Raw genomic sequence first — 22,386 nt, 5'->3', positions numbered from 1 at the left:
AGTATTGAAAAATTGCATAAAAGACCCTCAAATTCAAGCTGGTTGCTGAAAAACACTTATTCTGTCAAAAGTAGGCCATCGCATGCCGCCACGGGTACACCCCTTGCTGTGGCGTGACGCCACACCCTACCTGAGCCAGAAACTTTCGAAACTCGGCAAGAATGGTCCCTGCAGCACGTTTAAGCCCTTTTTGACGCGTTTAAACCTAGTTAACCCATTTTCAAGGCTCTACAAGGATGTTAGAGCATAGGGGACTTGAAACATGCATGAAATTATCTCGGATGTCTGTTCGGTTGGTTGTACGGTTGCGTTATTCGGTTAATTACGACGAAAACTCGAACGGAAGCCAAAACGATCCAAATTACACGACGAATGGTATTTTTGCATTCCAATCACTAAAATAAAATATTTTAATGATTAAAAAAACTTTTGGATGTCCGTATATGTTCAGAACATAAGATATGTGCGTAAATGTAAACTTATGCACTTTTTGACGCTTTTAGTCCCTCTTGATCAAATAAGCGTATTTTCGCATACTGAACCCCTCAAAGCCTATTTCTAAGCTATGTAAAGGATATCTAAGGTATGTTTAACTTATGATCAATTTCCGGAATGTTCGTTACCGTACGAATCAGCATACTTTCGCAGTTTGACGCAAATAGTCCCTGCGATCGAATAAACTTGTTTTTGACACACCAACACTCCAAAACTTATTTCTAAGTTATGTAAAGGTTATTTAAGGTATGTTAAGCCTATGTCACTGTTCCAGAGTGTTTGTCACGTTAAACTGATTACGTTTACGCATCAGTTTGCGTATAACTTTCTAGAAAGCGATTTAAAGCTTGAAATCGAACTAGAATCAAATCGTAAAATCGTCAAACAAAATTACACAAATATAAACACCAAAACACATTGTTTAATTGATAACTGATATTGTTTTACATCGTAAATCGTTTACAGAGCATAGTTGTCACACGAAGAATGGACATCCACGAAGAATAGGTGATTCTTTGTGGACAATCTTAGTCCAATGCAATCTTTGTCCAAATTTGTTCTTCGTGACATCACATGAATCATTCTTCGTCCAATACTCACTTATGAAATAAGTCTTGCATGCATTGATGATTTATCCATATGACATCATCATGGTGATGTCATGGGGATGATGGATCGCGGCTCTTCGTGCTTCGTGTGTCGATCTCTGGGGCGCACCGAATCGAGTCGCGTCCACATTAAATGTATCAACACATACATCCGGGGAGAGACCAAGTGGTGTTCTCTCCAGCAAGTCTAAACCCTTCAAGTGTTGCAAATGACCAAGGGCTGGTATTTATAGCCACACCCCCCTTCACTTGCAAACACACACGGTCAAACGAATAACCCCTTTCATTTGACCACTTCAAACGAGCGGGTCTATACACGTTCGTTTGACCGTTTCACTAACTATTACATAATCAGCATATAAATAATCTAATCTATTCGAACAGCATCAGACACAAAAACTACACCAACATCTACTTCATGTTTGTTGTAATACGTCAATTTTGAGAACAATGTAGTAATAGAATATTGATTAAAGCAATTGATAATGCTTTCAAGAGTGTAGAAATACAGGATCACCACCATTGTTCTTGACACCAAAAAACCAATTTATACTACATGTACCATCACAACCTTTAGAGTTGAAACCATGTAAACGAACCCTACCACACTAGCCTTTAATACCCTATGGGCTGCAATAACTAGCTAATGGTATGTGCTTTGGTTTTCAATGGGCCATAGCACCGACCCAATTTGACCCTAATAATTAGAATTTTTTTACCCATATCCGAAATATAATAAGCTAAAAGACAAAGATTAAAGATCAAAACATCAATAAAAAAATATTCTATACGTTATCGATACATCTTACTATAAGTTAAAACAAAACAAAACAAAACGTACAGCAATGAAGAAGTAAACAAAAATGAAAACATTATGAGCAATCAACATGTTACAATTAGAACCCCTAGGTTGAATAATCAGCCTAGCTCTTCAAGCACAAAAATCTCTAAGAAATACTAGCTACAACATTTAAATCTTGTGGATGGAGAGATCTGAAAGTCTTCACAATTCCACTTTCCCTACAGGGTTGATGTGGGGGAAACAACATCTATTGAGTGAGTTGCATGAAAGTTGATCCAGTTTGAGCAACGCATGTGGTTGAAGATAATGAATCTTCAGATCCAGGCGACGCTAACCGGAACCCTTCTGCAGGACAACCTAGATCCACTGCTGATTGGCAGAAGAAGTTGGATTTTGAGCTGAATTCACCATCGTCTCCGATCAAAGCTTCTTCATCCCCAAATGAAGGAGAAGAGAACTCCACGCCTTTGAAATACAAATCTTTGAAAAAGTTAAGACATCCGAATCCTCATCGCTATCACAGGAAGGACCCCTCCAAGAAAGCCTAATAAGCCGCTGCCTCGAAGGCTTCAGTTGAAAGATGTCCGCAATCGCTCGTTGCATGTTTTGCAAACTTTGCAGGACAAGTAACAACCTGTTTCAACCAAAAGTACCATATTCAGTATTAATAACAAAGAGAACAAAACTGGAAATGGATGTGTGAGAGAGTTTGTTTGTTCCCCAATTGCTGCCTTTTCTTCATCACTGCAGTCAATCATGATTAAATTGCAAGTAACCATCCTAGAGCTTGAATTCAGGATGAGGATATCTTGATTTTAACAAGTCTACAACAACCACCATACCTCTATCCTAGTGGATAGAGAGGTGAAACCGTATCAAATTAATTAAATTATTTAGAACTAGAAGTTGTGTGTCTCTTATTTGTTTCACATAAAAACCCTTATTATCAAGTATTTGTCCTAACATCCTCTTGTCGGGATGTTTTAGCACCCGAAGAAGACGTACCCTTGACCTTGTAGTAGTGGTCATTCACCTGCATGTAATTAATATCAAATATGATTGCAAAAAATTAGTAGTTTCTACATGTCATAGCACTATAATAATAAAAGTACACAAATACTACAAGCTGCAGATGCTAAAATAGATGGTAAAAGTAACGGTGACAGAAGAACCAAAGATACAGCTTAGGATAAGAGTTACCAACCTTCTTAATGTATCCTTTCAACTCAAGTGCTTTGAGCGCTGCATTAAATGATTTTTTAAAGATACTTTGTAACTCATACTTTGACTGCAACAAGTGTAAACGTCAATAAACTAAAAAATGATCACCCTCTGCACAAACCAATGGAAACATATACAAAATAAAAGAATATATATTCTGACCTTAAGAAAGTTCATCATCGTATCAAGATCAGTTCCATTGGGATCTTCAATGTATTTGAGATACTCGTAAATCATTGTCTTGTACTTGTACCTGGTCAAAGAGCATTAAAGATGGAAATAGATAATTATCAATCAACTAAAACAATATTATGTCATAGAGATCGATAAATTCATAACAGTATATTTAATCATATCTATACAACCTAATAAAAGCCTTAATTAGGGGACACATGTCCACCTACTAGGGCCTCAATTTCTCATTTTCCCGCCATTTTTCTAATCTCTTGATTTCTTTGATGTGAAACCCGACGCGGGATCCGAATAAGTAATTCGGGTCACTTATTGTTCCTTCCATCATACGTCTCTTCTCGATCTCTAATCTTCATTCACATCCTAGGGTTTCTGCAACTTTATTCGCACCTATCCTTCTCATCCAATCGCATCCATTCGCACTTCATTCTGCCGATGTCTTCCAAAACCTAATGGATCCTTCAGTCGTTCAATCTGTCGTTCCATCCAAGCCTATAAAATCCAATGTTCCATCAGGTTAATCTATTCAGGTATCTGCTTAATTATATGTTGTTCTATGTATTTCATCCATAAACTTTTGTATCTCATCGATATGATTTTAACAATTGATAATCAGATATGTTTTGCCTCTTTCCGTCTTCACGTAAACCCTAATATTTACCTCTTAATAATACTCAGATTAGACTTATCTTTGTGTATGTTTTTTTAACATTTTTGTTTATTTTGCAATCTCTGATAGCACACATCACTAGCAGGTACGATTCCTTATTTTCCTCACAAAACCTAATCCAAAAAATTATCCTCTGTCTGAAATGGCGCTGCCAAAATCTTATCAAGGTGAGTTTATATGATTTCAATTACAAAATCTTCGTCACAAATCTCTTGGATTTTTCTTAATTTAGAACTTTACAACGTTGAATTTCACCGTATATAACGCAAGATGGATTGAGATTGCTTAGCGAACAAAACCTAATTCAGAGCTATGGAAGGTATGCACACACTTTTGACCTATTTGTTTAATTCGAGATCAGTTCAAGTGGATTTTCAGTTTTTGTTGTTGAATTGCTGTGATTTGGTGTTATTTTCAACTTATAATTTATATGAAAACAGTTATCATTGCATTGAAAAATTTATCCGCAAGTATGTGACATGTGAGAAATTGTTGTTAATTTATGATTTATTAACAAAGTCCAGATCAATTTTTGTTAGAATAATACTAGGTTTGATCTCAAAGATCATTTTGATGTATATGTATTTGGGATTAAGGGGGTGTTTTAGTGCATTTAAGATAATATATCTTTTCTTTAAAACTATGTTTTTGTAATTAGGGCAAGAAAATGGGTTTTATTTATTTTGGTTTAAAAAGGCGCGGCTGATGATTTTAGTTCCACAGATCTCTGATTTTTCTAGCAGGTTCATAACCTACCAGAACCACTGTGGCATAAATTGAATGCATCACATTTCTCTACTCCACACTATCTCAAAACTTGAATCTCGATTACTTGGTTCAACACTACGGCTGGTTGGGAAGTTCATTTTGTAGCAATTTGTGTGATCCGTGACCCATGTCCTTCTCTGAATGGGAGCACGTAAGTTGCTTCATTTATGTTCGTATTATACATTTTTTTAGTTTTACAGTTAATTGATGGAATTCTAGGTTTCTGATTGCGAAATTGTGCAAAAAAAAGGATTACTTTTGATCAATTTGAGAATATAACAGTTAATTTGAAGCCTAAATTGAGCATTCATGAAAAAGTATGAGCAAGGCGCAACAAAGTAAGAAGTTAAAGAAGTTCATGTTTATGTAGGTAAGGTGTTTGATTCAATGCTTAGTTGGTTTTTGCAGTTGTATAAGAGTTGAGGGACTACTTGAACAGCGAGATGGAATTGAAATTGTTGGATTGGATAAAACAGCAACGCAATTAGGTAATTTATTGTCCTTTTATTATGTAAGAATTGCATTAAGGTGGAAAAATGAATGGGTCGGTCAAAAAGAATAATACTAGATGTGGGTCAAAATGATCAGGTTTGAGTTGGGCCAACATACAAACACTTTGTTAAATTCTTTTCTCTAATAATTTTGAATATTATTTTTTTAAAGATTTGAGTGTAATATAGGTTTAATAAGAGTAATTTTAAATGTGGGTCAAAACTATACACTTTCAACTTGAAATCTGTAAACTTAATCTTTTATATTAGTAAATTTTTTTGAATTGATTTTTTAAGAGTTTTGGCTTAGATAAATCTGATGATTTTGTGAAAAATACTGAATGTCTGTGTACTGACTTTTGCTGAAACACGTTCTCTCACCCAAACCAAGATGTGTTTTTAAAACAACACGTCCTGACCCATGACCCTGCTTGCCTCATTATTTGTTAAATGTATCACTATATTAGTATATATCTTTATGAATATGATATTTTTAATTGCAGGTCACGTTACGCACACCATTCCATTTTGCTATAGAGATCCCTGTATTCTAGCTAATGGGAGCTTTTTACATGGATAATAAACCTATCCTTAATGAGTTAAAGTTGATAGAAAAGTGAGTTTTAAGGAACATAATTCAAGATGAAATAACTAACATTTGTAGATCATAATTATTTAAAGGTACACATATTTATAGGTTTGCATTTTTATGGAAAATTGCTTTGGTTAACTTTCTTCATAAAATGAGCAAGGGGAAGAGTTGTTTTTTTGTCAATAGCAAAGAGATTGTTGATTTATGCTCTTGCAGGTATGTGTTTCTTTTTTCTTTATTTAATTCACATACATGCTTTCTTGATGCAGCTCTCAACTCTAGGCCTTATTGAAACACATGGATTTGTTAGAGACAGAGTATAGACCATAGAACCTGGCCCCTACATTTCTACTTAATGCCAATGCCAATTTTTATTGATTTGTTACTTAAACCCTCTGGAGAGGATTTAATGAATTGGCCCCATAGGTATATCTTATCCAAGTATGCTCAAATTCTTTCTAGAAATGATCTCCAAGTTTTTGTTTTTATTTTTTATGTAAGCTTGGGATTTAAGGGGAACTTGGCTATTTACCAAAGTCTCTATTGGAGCGATCAAGAATTGGATGACTCAAATCTAAGAACCAAGAATCAAGAAGTTTTTTGTACTTAAAAGGACAAGAATCTGAGTTTCAATAAGCTAACGTCATTTGGCAATGATCTAGATGGCTTAATTAGCCTTAAAATTATGTAAGTTTTGTCTCAATCATATTATGAGGATGGTTGTAAAGCGTTTTGCATTATTTTTATCTTAAGTATTAGTCTCAATACTTTTCCAAATATGGGTAATCTTTCAATGCACAAATACATCCTCATAAAGGTAGAAAAATGAACGAGTTGGTCAAAAAGAATAATTTTAGATGTGGTTCAAAATGATCAGGTTTGAGTTGGGCCAACATACAAACACTTTGTCAAATTCTTTTCTCTAAAAATTTAGAATATTATTTTTTTTATAAAGATTTGAGTGTAATATAGGTTAAAAAGGGTAATTTTAAATGTGGGTCAAAACTATACTCTTTCAGCTTTTTTTAGGGGTGTGAATTTCTTACACAACCTGAAAACACGACACGAACACGAATTTTTTTGGGTTTGGGTTTACCCTAAATGGGTTCGGGTCAGTTTCAGGTCGAACCCGCGAACCCGTTTAGCTTAACAGGTCAGGTTCGGGTTCGCGGGTTGATCCGTTTAGTTTATAAATGTAAAAATATGATGGATTATGTGAAGGGTCACACGGGATCCGTTTACATCCATCCGGGTCAAATGGGTTTTCGTATATAAACAAACAACCCGGCCATTTTCTTTCCCTATTCTTCATATTCTCACAGACGCCAAGGGCGATTAGGGTTTTATCATTCTTTTCCAATCAAACAATCCAAGATCCAAGGTATATGTTCATCGAATAATATTCGGATTTCCTGTTAATTTCTTCGATTTATTTGTAATAAACAACTTCATCTCATCGTTCTTTTCTTCGATCTTTGTTTATATATCATCTGATATGCTATTTTGATGTAATCTGTGTTTGTAGGTTTTTAATATGACATAAAATCCATCAAGGTCAGGTACGATTCCATCTCTAGATGAAGTATTAATCCTTTTTAGTAAGCTTATTTTTCGATTCTTCCAGTTAACCTAATGTATTAGTTGATCTTGAGTGCTTTATCATCGTTTAGTATCAATTAGCCATGATCTTGATGGTTTTTTTGGGGTTTTTTTTCTTTGGTCTTGATTTGAAAAAAAAAGTTGGCATTTTTAGCCTTATTTATGGGTTTGATTTGATTCGCCAACATGGGTCTTTCATTTTCAGTTATATACATCAATCTTTAAATTATCATAACGCTAAGACCAACAATTAACCATATAATATGTATAGAGAAAGAAGTTGCTGAAAATAGTATTTTTCTCATGAAATTTAGGGTTTTTTTTATTTGCATGTATGTTTATAGTTGTGGGTGGGCTTGGTTGTTTAAAGATCATGTTTGTTTATCTAAAAGACTAAAATTGTACGTAGTTAGGATTGAAGTAAATGTAACTACTGGAAATAGTACTGATGTTTAACTATTTTAAGGTTCTGAACTGGATCTAAATTGGAACTATTTTTTAAAACGAATTACTGGAAAGATACGTAAAAGCGAGCCCTTAACCGTAAAAAGTAATGTGTATCATGCTCTTTTCATTGTTTCAACTATTATGGACATAAAATATGGTTATTTGATGTGTATGGTTAATCTTTTCAGGATCATGACCGGAGAAACAAGAACCTACAAGTGGATGTCAAATAAGTAACAATACATAGTGTAGGTCCCTCGGAGGATGAGGTCAAACCTTAACCATGTTATGTGAAACACACTAGCAAGTGCGGAATCCAAGCTAGAGTGCAAACCGAGATGAAACAAGCATAAACACAAGACACAATATTCACCGATTAACACCACTTGTATTAATGCGTATGAAAGGTTCGGTTACAAGCTCAATGTTTACAAATCTGTTTTGTAAACTCTCTAACAGTGTGTGTGTGTTCAGTCTCTCTATCCTTCTGTCTCTCGTGTCATGAATGAAATGAACACACTACATGGGTATATATACCCAACACAGGTTGTATGGTCGAAGGATCAGATAGATTGATCGAAGGATCATCTATCGACCTGAAAGCTGTCGAAGGATCTACATGTACCTCGAAGGATGATCTATCGAGGTCCATCAACATCCATCGAAGGTTCATCTTTTGAGCTCATCGAAGGATCTAAACTATCCTTCGATGAGTCATCCTTCGACACAAACATGTGACAACCATTTTCTAACTGTTTGGCCAAGTCAAACCAGGAGGATGGTTGACTTGGTCAAACTTACAGGACTAACAAAAGACATCGTTATATCGTGACGAAATACAGACAAAGTACAGACACAAGTGCACCAACAAACTCCCCCTTGGCTGTAGCTTTGTCTCGAACTTTGTGTCTTCAAGTCTTTGACGTCCTTTCAAGTCTTCAATGTCGGAGGATCTTCAAAGTCTTCACGTCTTGAAAGTAGAAAGTGTATCAACAAACTACCCATATCATGTAGGAAGTGTGTTGACAAACTCCCCCTTAACATAAGCTCCCCCTTGAGTTATGCTCGCGAAAGACTTGATCTTTACAGCTTGAGATCCTTGTGGTGTTGATGATGGTCAGCGGCAACTCGATCATTTTCATCTTTTGAGTGCCTTCACGTCGTGTCTTCATTCCGAAGCTTGTCATCGACTATGTTCTCCTTGCCTTTAGAATCTGCACATGCAAGAAATCTAAACGCGTAATGAGAACAACTGCTTGGAAAATAGTTAGCATAAACAAGCAATACACGAATGACCATGTTTCAATCAAACACCGTCCGACAGTTTGAAAGTTTAATAAATCTCTCAATTTTAGATTTAACTTTCAAAAACTTGCAAATTCTGACCATTTATGAAGATTTAGTCAATTCAGTTTTCGTTCAGGTTTCAGGTAGCGAAGACTCGAGATCCAACATCGTACGATCGAAAATAAAATAGAAATAAAATCTTTTTGGCTTTTATAAAGTTTATATTAAAACACACTTTAGAATATTTCGAAATGTAAAGACTGAAAGCAGTAAATAAATATTTACAGACATTCTTTTTGTGAGTTTCGAGGGTAAGAGAATCATATCAGTATACGGTCATGCCAAAGTGCTCTTGTTGTTCAATTAGTTAACATTAAGATAAGCATCCTATAACAATTATCGGTATTTTTGTCCACTTAAGCTCAACTTATCAGATGTAATCATGATGAGGGGATACGTTAAGGTATGATTTATATTTACCGACCGGTGTTCATCCACATCACGACACATTCCCGTATCAAGGTATGCACGAGGGTTCATCTTACCGGTGAGTATACCGATTATCATCTGTTTGACGGTATATGATGTGAGATTCTCACTTATTTTGATTTGAAAAACAAGCCCTATGTGATAGAATCACTTATTGATGAGGAACTTGATTTTCATATGCATGAGGGCACAGGAGCAAGTCCGTGAACAGGTCAGTACTTCCGTACAGCAGAGAGACGAACTTGACTCCCGGATAAATGTGATATTTTATCACTTATTTGTTTGGACATGTGATTGTTGATCACTTATTGAGGTCGTATGCAATATGTACACGTATGTATAGTATCATGGAAGATCTAGACTTGCGTCCCCGTTATTTTTCGGTAAAAGATACAACCATGATACCCAGATGATAAGCAGCATAAAGACCGAATATCTCAGAACCTCGGCAATCTACAAAACGAAATTTCGGTACTAAGACCATATGCCAATGAATGGTTCCCACCTGGTCTACAGTCGATTAAGATTTATATCACCCTGCACACTTTAAAATGATTGTGAGCCTACCGATACATCTTATATAGAGCTGCTTATCGTTTTTCATTTAAGGTTTAAAGAGGTTTGGATAGACCACTGATGTACTATCATTTTCTCTTTTGCTCGCCAGGAAACTCATTTTTGTTTTTCTATTGTTTTTGTGTTTTTGAAATTTTTCGATGTTTTTGGATTTTCAGATTTTCGATTTACTCCCCCTAAAATCAATAAACTAAGATAAAATTAAAACACAAAGGTATTTACAAAAATGATTTTCCGATGTTGGTTTTACTCTTGCTTGACCTTAATGTCGTTTACCAATAATAAAAACTCAAATCTTGATTTGTCAAATGCTTTGGTAAAAAGGTCGGCACGTTGGTCATCGGTGTGGACCTTAACAACATCGATTAGCCTTTTCTCAAAGCAATCACGTATGAAGTGATATTTGATTTCGATGTGTTTGGTCTTTGAGTGCTGCACAGGATTTCTAGTGATCTGTAATGCAGCAGAATTATCAACGTAAATAGGAGTAGTTAGGAATTCAAAACCGTAGTCGCGTAATTGTTGTTGGATCCAAAGGACTTGGGAGCAACAACTTGAGGCAGCAATATATTCAGCTTCGCATGTCGATGTAGCGACGCATGTCTGCTTCTTGCACTGCCATGTGACTAGGCGATTTCCTAAAAACTGACATCCAGCCGTTGTGGATTTGCCGTCGATTTTGCATCCACCAAAATCAGAATCACTGAATGCGATCAAGTCAAAGTTATTATCCCTAGGGTACCATAGACCGGTGTCAGGGTAACCCTTCAAATAACGAAAAATCCTTTTGACAGCTGCAAGATGTGAGGCCTTCGGGTTGACTTGATATCTGGCAAGCAGGCACGTTGGATACATTATGTCTGGCCTTGATGCTGTGAGGTACATAAGAGATCCGATCATTGCGCGATAGTATGAGGGACTAACAGCTTCACCCTTCAAGTCTGGAGTAATTCCGTGATTTAGTGGCAGTGGGGTACCAATGGGCGTTGCATCAGACATCTGGAACCGGCTCAAGATGTCGCCAACATATTTAGTCTGATGGATGAATATCCCAGACTCAGTTTGTTGCACTTGTAGGCCCAAAAAGAAAGTCATTTCCCCCATAGCACTCATCTCGAATTTATCCTGCATAATGCGCTCGAAATTCCAACACAAAACATCATTAGTAGAACCAAAAATAATATCATCAACATATACCTGTACCAGAAGAAGATCTCCATCTTGTTCTTTGATGAAAAGAGTACAGTCGATAAGACCTCTTCGAAAACCGTTCTCCAGCAGTTAGTTTGATAAGGTTGCATACCAAGCTCGCGGTGCTTGATGAAGACCATAGAGAGCTTTGATGAGCAACCAAACCCGATCGGGATGGATAGGATCTTCAAAACCTGGAGGCTGTTCGACGTACACCTCTTCTTCAACCACACCATGTAAGAATGCACTTTTGACGTCCATCTGGTAAACCTTGAATCCTCTGAATGAGGCATAAGCCAGAAAGATCCGAATTGCTTCCAGACGTGCAACAGGTGCATAGACTTCGTTGTAGTCGATTCCTTATATCTGACGAAAACCTTGAACGACTAAACGTGCTTTGTTCTGGATAACAACTCCGCGGTCATCCTTTTTTGCATTTGAAAACCCAACGGGTACCAATCTTCTTGTATCCAGCAGGTTTCTCTACGAGTTTCCAGACACCAAGCTTCTGGAATTGTTGCAGTTCTTCCTGCATTGCTTCAACCCAAGAGTTATCTTTCATGGCTTCTTTCCAAGTTCTTGGCTCTTCCTGTTAAACATAACACGCGAAAGACCAATCGTTTTGTTGCCCGGATTCTCGAATAGCTGCATACAGGCCTACATTGTTGTTGTTTCGCAACATGTTTCTTGTTTGAATGCCACATTGCACATTTCCGATGATGTTTTGTTGAGGATGGGTATTATGAATCCTTGTTTCTGGATTATCTGGAACTGGAATATTTATACCCAGATTGTTGAAATTCAGATCAACAACTAAATCAGTGCCCGAAATTGACGAAGAGGATGATGCAGTAGCTTCAGCTGTTCTATGGGCATCCACTGGAGGAGTACCCTCTGAAGTACCATGAACTGCTGTTGTTGGAGCTTCTTGATCTGCATCTAGAAATTCATCATCCTCTGAAGATTCGTTCAATTCGGTTGCATCATGAAAATCCTCATTGTCGAGAGTATTATTGTTCACCGAAGATGGTTCTTGATTGACAAGAATTGGACGCACCACTGGTGAAACTGTTGCATTGTCACTCTCGAAAAACATCCTTGCCGCAGCACTTTCTTCAACGGCTTCAACATTGATCGAATTGAAAAAGTCATCGTACTCAAACATCCAAGGCTGACCAGACTCGTAAGTTAGGGGTGGCATACCCAAGAAAGTATCCATCAATTGCCTTAGCCCCAAACTTTCCATTAGGATCGATGATTGTACATGGAGCTCCAAACGGTTCAAGATAAGACAAATCTGGTTTCCGTTTTTGAAGAAGCTCAAAGCAGGTCTTATTGTGCCTTTTGACTGTAAGGACTCGGTTCAATGTGTAACATGCAGAGGCCACAGCTTCAGTCCAGAATGGAATGGGCAACTGCGACTCTACCAACATTGTCCTAGCAGTCTCGATCAATGTGCGGTTCTTACGTTCAGCGACGCCATTCTGTTGAGGAGTATAAGCTGCACTAAACTCATGAAGAATACCCTTTGAAGTGCAAAACTCCGCCATGGCATGATTTTTAAATTCAGTACCATTGTCGCTACGTATCCGCCTAACCTTCAACTTATACAAATTCTCAATCTGAATGATCAAGTTTTTGATAATGCCAAAGGTTTCACTCTTGTGTGCCATGAACGCCACCCAAGAAAATCTTGAATAGTCATCAGTAATCACGAGGCAGTATTGATCATTCCGAATACTCTTGTGCTTAACAGGACCGAACAAATCCATGTGCAAACGTTCAAGAGGAACTGCCACCGTGTTGATCTTCTTTGTAGGGTGTCGTTTCTTCGATTGTTTTCCTTTCTGGCACGAAACACAGACGTCTTGAAGATGGATGTTTTTAAGAGGAACACCATTCACCAATTCATTTGAAACCAAATGATTCATTTTGCGTAAGTGAATGTGACCCATTCGTCTGTGCCAAGAGATAGTCTTTTTCTGTGGCTTTGGAAACGAAACAAGTTGCTTGTGCAGACGTAGTAATAGCTTGGCTCATATCAAGGACGTACAAATCATTTATCCTTGGAGCTGATAAGAGAATCCATTCTTTTGGAATTTTGAAGCCGGGTTTCAGCACATAACATCCATTAGCATCAAAGTGTACTGAGAATTGTTTGTCACAAATTTGAGAAACACTAAGAAGATTGTGATCAAGTTGTTGCACAAAGTTGATCTTGTCAAGGCTGACAATCCCGTTGGATATCATTCCTTCACCCGTAATATAACCTCCCTTATCTCCAGCAAAAGCAACATAACCTCCTCTAATAGATTTGACGTCGTAGAGAAGCTTCATGTCGCCTGTCATGTGCCTGGATGCCCCACTATCAACAATCCAATGACTACTGATAGTTCCTCCTGGAACACCCTGCACATGAACTTAATTGATTAGTTGGAGATGGGGACCCAAGCCATTGTGGTCTTGGGTCTTCCATTTTCATCAATAACAATAACTTCTTGTCTTTGATGATTGGTGAATTGTGATGGTCCCCCTGATTCATTAACCGTTTTTGGTTTCCAGGTCTGTTTTGTTTTACCAGTGTTGTTCTTTAAAATTTTAACTTCATGGTTGTCTGAAGTTTTTGAATTGTCTGGTTTTACAGAAACAGCTGCTTTGTTAACCACATCGGTTTTAATCTCCTTTTCAATTTTCTTGACCTATTGGCGTTTCTGTTTCTTTTCCCTTTCTTTTACAAGGCGGGGATCTTGCTTTATAGAAACAGATTGCTTACGGTCAGTTTGGTCACGGGGAACATCAACTTTTCCTTTTTGTTTATGAAGATATGGACAATTTCGAATTATATGTCCAATTGTTCCACACTCAAAACATGATCTTCGTTCAACAAACCCCGAAGTATCATGTGATCGTCTTGCCGATGATGATGAACTTTGTGATCCCGAGGTACTAGGTTTTGAACTACTTGGTTCATTTCTTTTCTGTACAGTTGCTTTCTTAACAAAATCTAAGTTAGATTTGTTTTCAAACGTTTCAATTTTGTCCGTTCCCGTCGATTTCACAAAGTTTACATTTTTGTTCTTCTTTTGATTCGGCTTCTTTTGTCCTTGAGCCGGTGATTTTCCTTTGGGTTTGGCATGATTTTGCTGTTTTTGCACTGTTGGTAATTTCTTATTCCCAAATTGTTTTCGAATTTCGGCCTTTGGAATAGGAGGACACTGTGTAACTGTAACACGTGGTCCTGTCTTTTCTAAAAACTTACTTGTCGAATTTTCAAAGACTTTACTTATTAAAGATTGATTAACATTCTTAATAGGAAAATCATTGTCAGAGTAGATTTTATCATCACCAACAAGAGTGTACAACAAATTCACACTCTCCGACTCTTTTGTAGACGAGGACTCGATTGCAACAGTCTTAGCGGGTTTTGCAGAAGGCTCACATAGAATATGATTCTCAAGAGGTATGTCCTCATTTTTTACCACCGCATCAGACTTTGCTGGGACAGCATCATCAGATTCATCATCAGAAGAATCAGCATCCTCAGTAATGACCGGAGGATCCTGATTCAGTTCAGCAGAAGACACACAAGTATCTGCTGATACATCTGAATCTGATGATACTTCTTTCTTGTATCCGAGTCCTGTAGCAAACTCCTTTACATCTAGAGGAACAGATGGTTCAAAGAACACTCTATCCTCCTCGTCAAGCATTGCATCATAATTGTGTCTCACTGGTGGTGGACATTTCTCATAACCTATTCATGTGACATCCCGTTTCTCTTTCTGAACGTCAATGATGTGATCCAACACATAGCTAGAGCTCAAATAACTGTCTAGCTTAAGTTGGATCGCCTCACTTTCCGTTTTCACACAAGCCATCTCTTTTTGCATAGTCTCAAGGCGAGATATATACAAATTAATGTCAGTTTGTTTTCTGGAAACCATTTTAGTTAACTCGGTTTTATCTTTCTTTAACTTTTCAATTACCGATTTAAACTCCTTTTCATGATTTTCATAAAACATATTGGCTTCAGTGCATTTTGAAAGATCCACGGTCAGCTTTTGATTGTGGATGAATGTCACATCATACTTCTCTTGCAAAGCCTCGTGTTTGCTTTGCAATTCACACCACTTGGCATTCAAAGAAACATGTTTGTCTTGCAAGTCAAACAAAGCAGCTTGTAAAGCATCATGTTTGCCTTGCAACTCAGACATGTTTGCCTCTAAATCAACACATTTAACATGCAAACTATCACAATTATCACAATTAATAGCAATGGGTTCATCGACACATACCTGACTTGATGAACTGTCGACATTAGCCATAAAGGCTGAATGGAGAGAAGACGAAGAATAAGCAGCTTGATCCACCAAGATAGATCTTCTTTGAGTTCCTGCTTCAGCTTCATCCAAAAGCTCATCAATACCTGCATCGACTGACGCATTTGATGTCTCACCCACATGATCATCGCCTGAACTTGAGGATTCTTCATCTGAACTCCTGCTATATCCCGAAGAGTCTTCATCCTCAGAAGATTCACCACCATTGGCAGAAGATTCTCCACCACTGGTGTGAACTAAATCCTTAACTACTTCAGCAAAACATGTTGTTCCATCTGGAGCATCACCACTCAACTGGATTGACCAGTCACAACCTTCATCCACTTGAACCACAAGTGCCCGGTTGGCATTTGATGTTCCAGCTTGGCTCTGGTTGTTGACAGGTATCAATGTACGTTCATTGTTCCTGTTCTGGTTATGCTGGTTGCCTTGGTTTCTGAAGGGGTTCTGGTTCCCGTGCTGTGCTGGCTTTGTACATTCCCTTTTAAAGTGACCCTGTTCACCACAGTTGAAGCACTTTACTGCCTGTTTATCGAACCCATACTTGGTGTCTTTCTTGCTTTCCAAGCTGGTTCTGCCAGTACTTTCCATGAAATCCTTTGCCCTTCTTACAGCACTAGCAAAGGCCCACTTGATATCCATCAAGTCCATCTCTTCCTTATCAATATGCCGATAGTCTTCTTGTGTCAGATTAATGTTGCCAATCTGACCTTCCACTAACCCACAGTACGCGCTCACTACAGTGTTAAGCAGCTCCATGTGTTCCCTTGCTACTTCTACACTGACCTTAGAAAAACTTGAAGTGTCGAGCTGTACTGTATTTGGTTTTGATTGCTGACCAGCAGATGATGTCCCTCCATAACATGCTTGTTGTTGAGCAGGAGGAGGAGGTGGTTGTATAGGATTTCCATACATGTCTGTGGTGGGAGCTGGCTTAACAGGAACTTGTACCGGATTGCCATACATATCTGTACTTGTGACAAACGCCGTTTGAAGTGGAGCATGTGGACCGTTTCTTGCAGACGAAGAACTGGAAGTTCCATAATACATTTCTGGATTTTGTGGCAATGGAACTCTTTTTGCCTTTAATGTTTCCTCCTGATCCTTGTTTTCTAAAAGCTGCACGAAGTCGTTGATGTTTGTAGTTCTCAAAACTCCGTTATACTTCAAGATTTCCAAGAAACTATTCCATTGTGGAGGCAATGCATCAGCAAACTTCTTCACCACCTCTGCTATAGTTGTCGCTACTCCAAAATTGTTCAACTCTGTAAGCAAGTGATAAAACCGGCTTGTCATGTCTCCCAAAGACTCCTTATCCATGCACGTGAAACCGTCAAATTCTTTCTTGAGAAGATCATGACGCAATTGGTGTGTTGCTTCATTCCCTACTCCTCTGGTTTTCAACCCGTCCCACAACTTCTTCGTTGTCTTGAAACTGACAAACTGGTGGTAGATATCTTTGCTTAACGCCTGAGTGAGAATGGCGTATGCTTTCTTTTCCAGATCATACGTTTTCTTTTCTTTTGATCTTCAGGAAGATCGGCAAACGTAGCAGTATCTGAAGCAGCAACCTCTATAGCTTGATCGAAATCTGTAGTGAAACGTATCCACAGTTCAGTATTTTGACCAAGAACGTATGTATGAAATCTATCAACCCAGCCTGGATACTCGTTTAAGTGCATCAACTTTGGAGGTCGATTCAAACTTCCGGTTTCGCTTTTGCTTAATAAGATACTTTGAATGCTCGGAGTTTGATTCGATACTAATGCCCATTGACCTGTCATATGGCATTTGCTTGTGAAGATGTTGATACCGGAGATTCGGCCCATGAGGGAGATAGACTTGTATTTGTGTACTTTCCACTATCTGGAGCCGGTGTACCCCACCATGAGGGGGTTGAACCCGTACTTGTATATTTTCCACTATCTGGAGCCGGAGTTCCCCACCAACTCGGATTCATGTTGGATAAGAAAAATGAAGTCTATATGAATATCTCGAAGGGTGACAGCCAGCCGAAGGATCCCTTGATCGAAAGACAAGACAACACAAACTTGTTAAATTTAAACAGACAAGAATCGAAAGATAATACTTGTTCGAAGGATCAACAGTGTTCGAAAGATCACTGTTGAATTTCGAACAATGACTTCGAAAGATTCTCCAAGACGAAGGATCCTTATCTGTCGAATAATAACTGTAGATCGAACGATGTATCCTTCGAAAATATTCCTTGGATCGAAAGATAAGTCACAGACTTCGAAGGATGTTCGAAGGATGATTATCTGTCGAACCTCCTCTGATCGAAAGATGATCTTTCGACTTCGAAGGATATCCTTCGATCTACTGACACAGCTGACACGAAAAGTGAAAGGTTGGTGAAAAGGTGATGGGTTGGTAGAGATCTTTCGGCAGAAAGGTATGGTCAGACCATACTTTTTCACCAAACCCGATTTGACTAATAAAATATGCTTAAAATGGAAAGATCTTATCCAGAAACCGGTCACCGGAGTAAGCCGGAATTTGGCCGGAAATGACCAAGCTTCTTAAAAACAAATTTTTAAGTTACCCAACCCGTCCTTTAACACACCCGGTTGGTTTCGAACACGTTTTTACGTCAAGAAAAGCGAGAAAAACACTAAAAACGGGTGCTAAACCATGTGTCCAAACACTCCAAAGTCTTGTACACACTCGGTTTTAACAAGGAAAAGAGCCACGGCTCTGATACCACTTGTAGGTCCCTCGGAGGATGAGGTCAAACTTTAACCTTGTTATGTGAAACACACTAGCAAGTGCGGAATCCAAGCTAGAGTGCAAACCGAGATGAAACAAGCATAAACACAAGATACACAATATTCACCGATTAACACCACTTGTATTAATGCGTATGAAAGGTTCGGTTACAAGCTCAATGTTTACAAATCTGTTTTGTAAACTCTCTAACAGTGTGTGTGTTCAGTCTCTCTATCCTTCTGTCTCTCGTGTCATGAATGAAATGAACACACTACATGGGTATACATACCCAACACAGGTTGTATGGTCGAAGGATCAGATAGATTAATCGAAGGATCATCTATCGACCTGAAAGCTGTCGAAGGATCTACATGTACCTCGAAGGATGATCTATCGAGGTCCATCAACATCCATCGAAGATTCATCTTTCGAGCTCATCGAAGGATCTAAACTATCCTTCGATGAGTCATCCTTCGACACAAACATGTGACAACCATTTTCTAACTGTTTGGCCAAGTCAAACCAGGAGGATGGTTGACTTGGTCAAACTTACAGGACTAACAAAAGACATCGTTATATCGTGACGAAATACAGACAAAGTACAGACACAAGTGCACCAACACATAGGCCTAATCCACCTAAAAATCAACCTAATTCAATCAGTCTAGACGGTGAGTATCTGTTTCTTTTTTTTTTTTTGGGTAGTTACATATTCTCCAAAATTTTGAGTCCTTTTTTTCCGTTAAACCAACTTTGGAAGATCTTTTTGTTTTACAAGTCTTTTTGTTTTATTTGGAAGGAGAGAAACGCCAGGATTTTCAAAAAGGTTAAGAGATCGACCAATGTTATTGTGGAAGAGATTGTCGCCAGATCTTTTGGCTGGATAAAGAACAGATGCTAGCAGTCTAATCTAATATCTGTTGGGATATTTGTGTCAAACCGTCTTTTTCTGTATATCAGCTTGCTAGGCCTTGTGGTTTAATATAGTTATTTTGTTTGCTGGAAAAAAACAAGACTAGAGAGGTAGATGTTTTTTATTACTTTTATCTTTGACTTAAAAGGAGCAACACTAAAAGGTCTTTGAATCTCATGAATGTTAGAAGGTTTTGACTAATTATATGTCAAACCAGAAAAAAGTATTTTTTTTCATTTATTTATCTTTTCGATTTTGTTACATATATAGTTCGATGCTTCGTTTTATTTTAATATTCATCCTCAGATTTCGATAATAAGTTCACGTGTATAGTTTCTTTATGATAAGTAATGTAATTTCTTTTCTAAAAGTAAAAAACATATCATTTTTCAACACCGCGAAATTCGCAGGTATTAGCACTAGTTAACTAATAATTAGCAAGTACAACTAACACAAACATACAATTAAAGCAGTTCAAAAGGAACATACTTTGGGACTATTCTCTTATCCGGCGGGCGAGAAGTACTAGCTTTCCTTCTGCCGCCAGACACACAACCACCTCCATTCAGATTTCGCCATTTGTCCTGCACACAGAATGATAACAAAATTAAACCATACCATGTGAAAACACACGTATAACAAATGCTCTAAATACAATTTAGAGGTATGAATACATGATATGTGTATATGCATTACAAAATCTATATATTGAGAAGTTTATAAAAGATGTATCTTGCAATTCGGCAAATAAGTACTGAAGATATCACACAACCAAATCTTTGAAAATTAGTACATCGTATGTTTGTATAAAACAGCTTAGAAAACTTTACATGTTGAGAAGATATAAGCTGGCCATACAAAATTTGTAGATTAAGAAGTTCAAAGAAGCGTAACTTGCAATTGGGTAATTACTAAATCTTAAGCCCTCTTAAGACAGAGCTCATATAAGTAATAACTCAAAAATTAATTGTTTGCACGTAGATGTATGTAGATCCAGATCTGTTTTTATCGGTATCATGAAATCAATACAGGTTTCAGAAAAGGAATAATCACAATTTGAAACTCTTTCCTGCACAATCCTTATCAACATTTATCACGAGTAACAAATTTGATCACATAAAAAGAAACAAGCAGAATCAGATTCACGATCGATGATATACAAGGGCTTGCAAGTAACAAAAACAAAAAGAAAAACCTTGAGATCGATATTCGTTCGATTAGCCAGTATAGAAGCAAATCGTGGATCTTTAAGAATATCTTTCCAGTTTCCTGCTTTATATTCTTTAACACCAGCTTTCAAGGCTTCTTCTTCCTTAGATGTCCACCACTTCTTCGGTGCCATCAATCCCTAGGGTTTTCTCTTTCGTCTGATAGTCACCACGTATAAAATCGGGTTTTGTTTTTTGTCGTGGAATACCCTTATTTAATACCTCACTAGAGGGCTACAAGTCATTCCACCATGGGTCAATAAGACCATCCTATGAAGAATAAATGTGCATGTTAACATTCAAAATACAACAAAATATAACGAACATATAGATTTGACCATACCTATGAAGAATCACCATGTTATGATCCGATCCACATAGACCGAAGAGAGATCGGTGTATACAGTGAGCGGATTGACAGCTAACGCACAAATAAAAAAAAATGATCAGAACACGTTCAACCCAGAAAATCCACAGATCAATGCCTTTTAAAAACAATCAATGTATTAATAAACAACTTACAAAAACAGCGAATCAGATCTCTCGATCATCTTGCCCTGAGGTTATTGTATTAGAGCAGGGGGCGGCATCCGTATAAGTAGCTGACAACGCTGGATAAACCCTAATCTGAATTTTTATTCTAAATTAAAAAAACAAAATAAATGAAACAAGAAAAAATAATATAACGATCGTATTCTCAATTAAAAAACAAAATAAATTAACAAAACAAATAAACAATATAAAGATCATAAATTTTAATTCTAAAATAAAAAAGAATTGTGAACGTTACAGTTGTAAGATATAGGAAATTAATGGAAGTACCTAGACTTATGTAACACGTATGCGGATGTAGGTTAAAAATCTATTACAATTTACCATATTATAAAGTAACTAATTCGAAATTGTGTATGTCCAATAAATCTTAAAAGTAACAACAGTCCCTCGACCAAAGAAAAGACAGATTAGTTTTCAAATAAAGAAATTTATATTATATTTGAATTTTGTGAACATTACATTTGTAACACCCATTATCAGTTGATGTATTTTCATATACGCCTATCTTGGTTGAAATCACTGATAAGGTGGACGTCGGCCAATTCTAGTTAAAAAGGAAATGAAACTAAACATAATAGATATTTTTTTTTTGAACGGCAAACAAATCAATACCGAGCACTCTCGGGGCACCCACTGGACAAACAGAGTACTCCGAGAGTAACATGAGTCGTCCATCACCAATTCCGGGGAAAACCCTGTAATCCACCCGCCCGAAGGCACGACGGTTAATTACCGGTAAAACCGGTTTGGCTTAAATATTAAACCCAGGTTTCCCTGCGTCTCCTTGTAGGTCCGGCTAGGAGGATCTAGTCGCCTAATCCTTGTATACAAACAACCACGGTTGTGCGGAATCCAACCGAGATAGCAAACCGAGATAGAACACGCAAATAAACAACACACAGTATTCACCGATTAACACCTCTGTATTAATACGTATGAAAAGTCGGTTACAAAGCAATGTTTACAAATGTATTTTGCAAACTCTCTCAAACTCTCGTGTGTATGTTCTGTGCTCTCTATGTGTTCTCTATGTTCCACACCACCTTCTGTCTGACTTCAGACTATTTATAGCACCAGATACCATGAAACGTAACTTGGTCTTGACGAATCACATCCTTGCTCGACGAAACAGTTAACAAGCGACGAAACAAACGACGAAACAGGGCTTGGTCGACGAAACTGATGTGTTTCGTTGACACCCTTATTGTATCGTAG

At 37.6% G+C, this 22,386-nt stretch overlaps 1 protein-coding gene and 2 long non-coding RNA genes across 16 annotated transcripts; 2 read left to right on the top strand and 1 right to left on the bottom strand.

Moving 5' to 3' along the window:
- Positions 1–2,152: 2,152 nt before the first annotated feature.
- On the bottom strand, positions 2,153–20,780 carry LOC110881129 (single myb histone 3). Its single transcript, XM_022129490.2, has 6 exons — positions 20,604–20,780; positions 19,898–19,992; positions 3,289–3,379; positions 3,110–3,193; positions 2,911–2,938; positions 2,153–2,370 (listed from the first exon to the last, which is right to left on the bottom strand). Exons 1-6 carry the CDS (start codon positions 20,748–20,750, stop codon positions 2,153–2,155), a joined length of 663 nt encoding a protein of 220 aa, XP_021985182.1. The 5' UTR covers positions 20,751–20,780.
- LOC110884555 lies at positions 3,567–8,133 on the top strand. 14 transcript variants are annotated; one of them, XR_004871173.1, is made up of 11 exons: positions 3,572–3,848; positions 4,074–4,155; positions 4,259–4,307; positions 4,712–4,907; positions 5,165–5,244; positions 5,751–5,863; positions 5,945–6,055; positions 6,122–6,265; positions 6,341–6,526; positions 7,365–7,398; positions 8,074–8,133. It is a non-coding gene; the product is annotated as an uncharacterized LOC110884555 (long non-coding RNA). The 14 variants fall into 14 exon arrangements; XR_002561299.2 differs by having other exon boundaries at positions 3,573–3,848; positions 6,122–6,526; XR_004871172.1 differs by lacking the exon at positions 6,122–6,265 and having other exon boundaries at positions 3,567–3,848; positions 6,341–7,398.
- Positions 19,113–19,669, top strand: LOC110884556. Its single transcript, XR_002561308.2, has 2 exons — positions 19,113–19,166; positions 19,295–19,669. It is a non-coding gene; the product is annotated as an uncharacterized LOC110884556 (long non-coding RNA).
- Positions 20,781–22,386: the final 1,606 nt, after the last annotated feature.

Source organism: Helianthus annuus, chromosome 11 (assembly GCF_002127325.2).
Source record: "Helianthus annuus cultivar XRQ/B chromosome 11, HanXRQr2.0-SUNRISE, whole genome shotgun sequence".
NCBI classification, from domain to species: Eukaryota; Viridiplantae; Streptophyta; class Magnoliopsida; order Asterales; family Asteraceae; genus Helianthus; species Helianthus annuus.
This window is presented reverse-complemented; position numbering and strand designations above follow the sequence as displayed.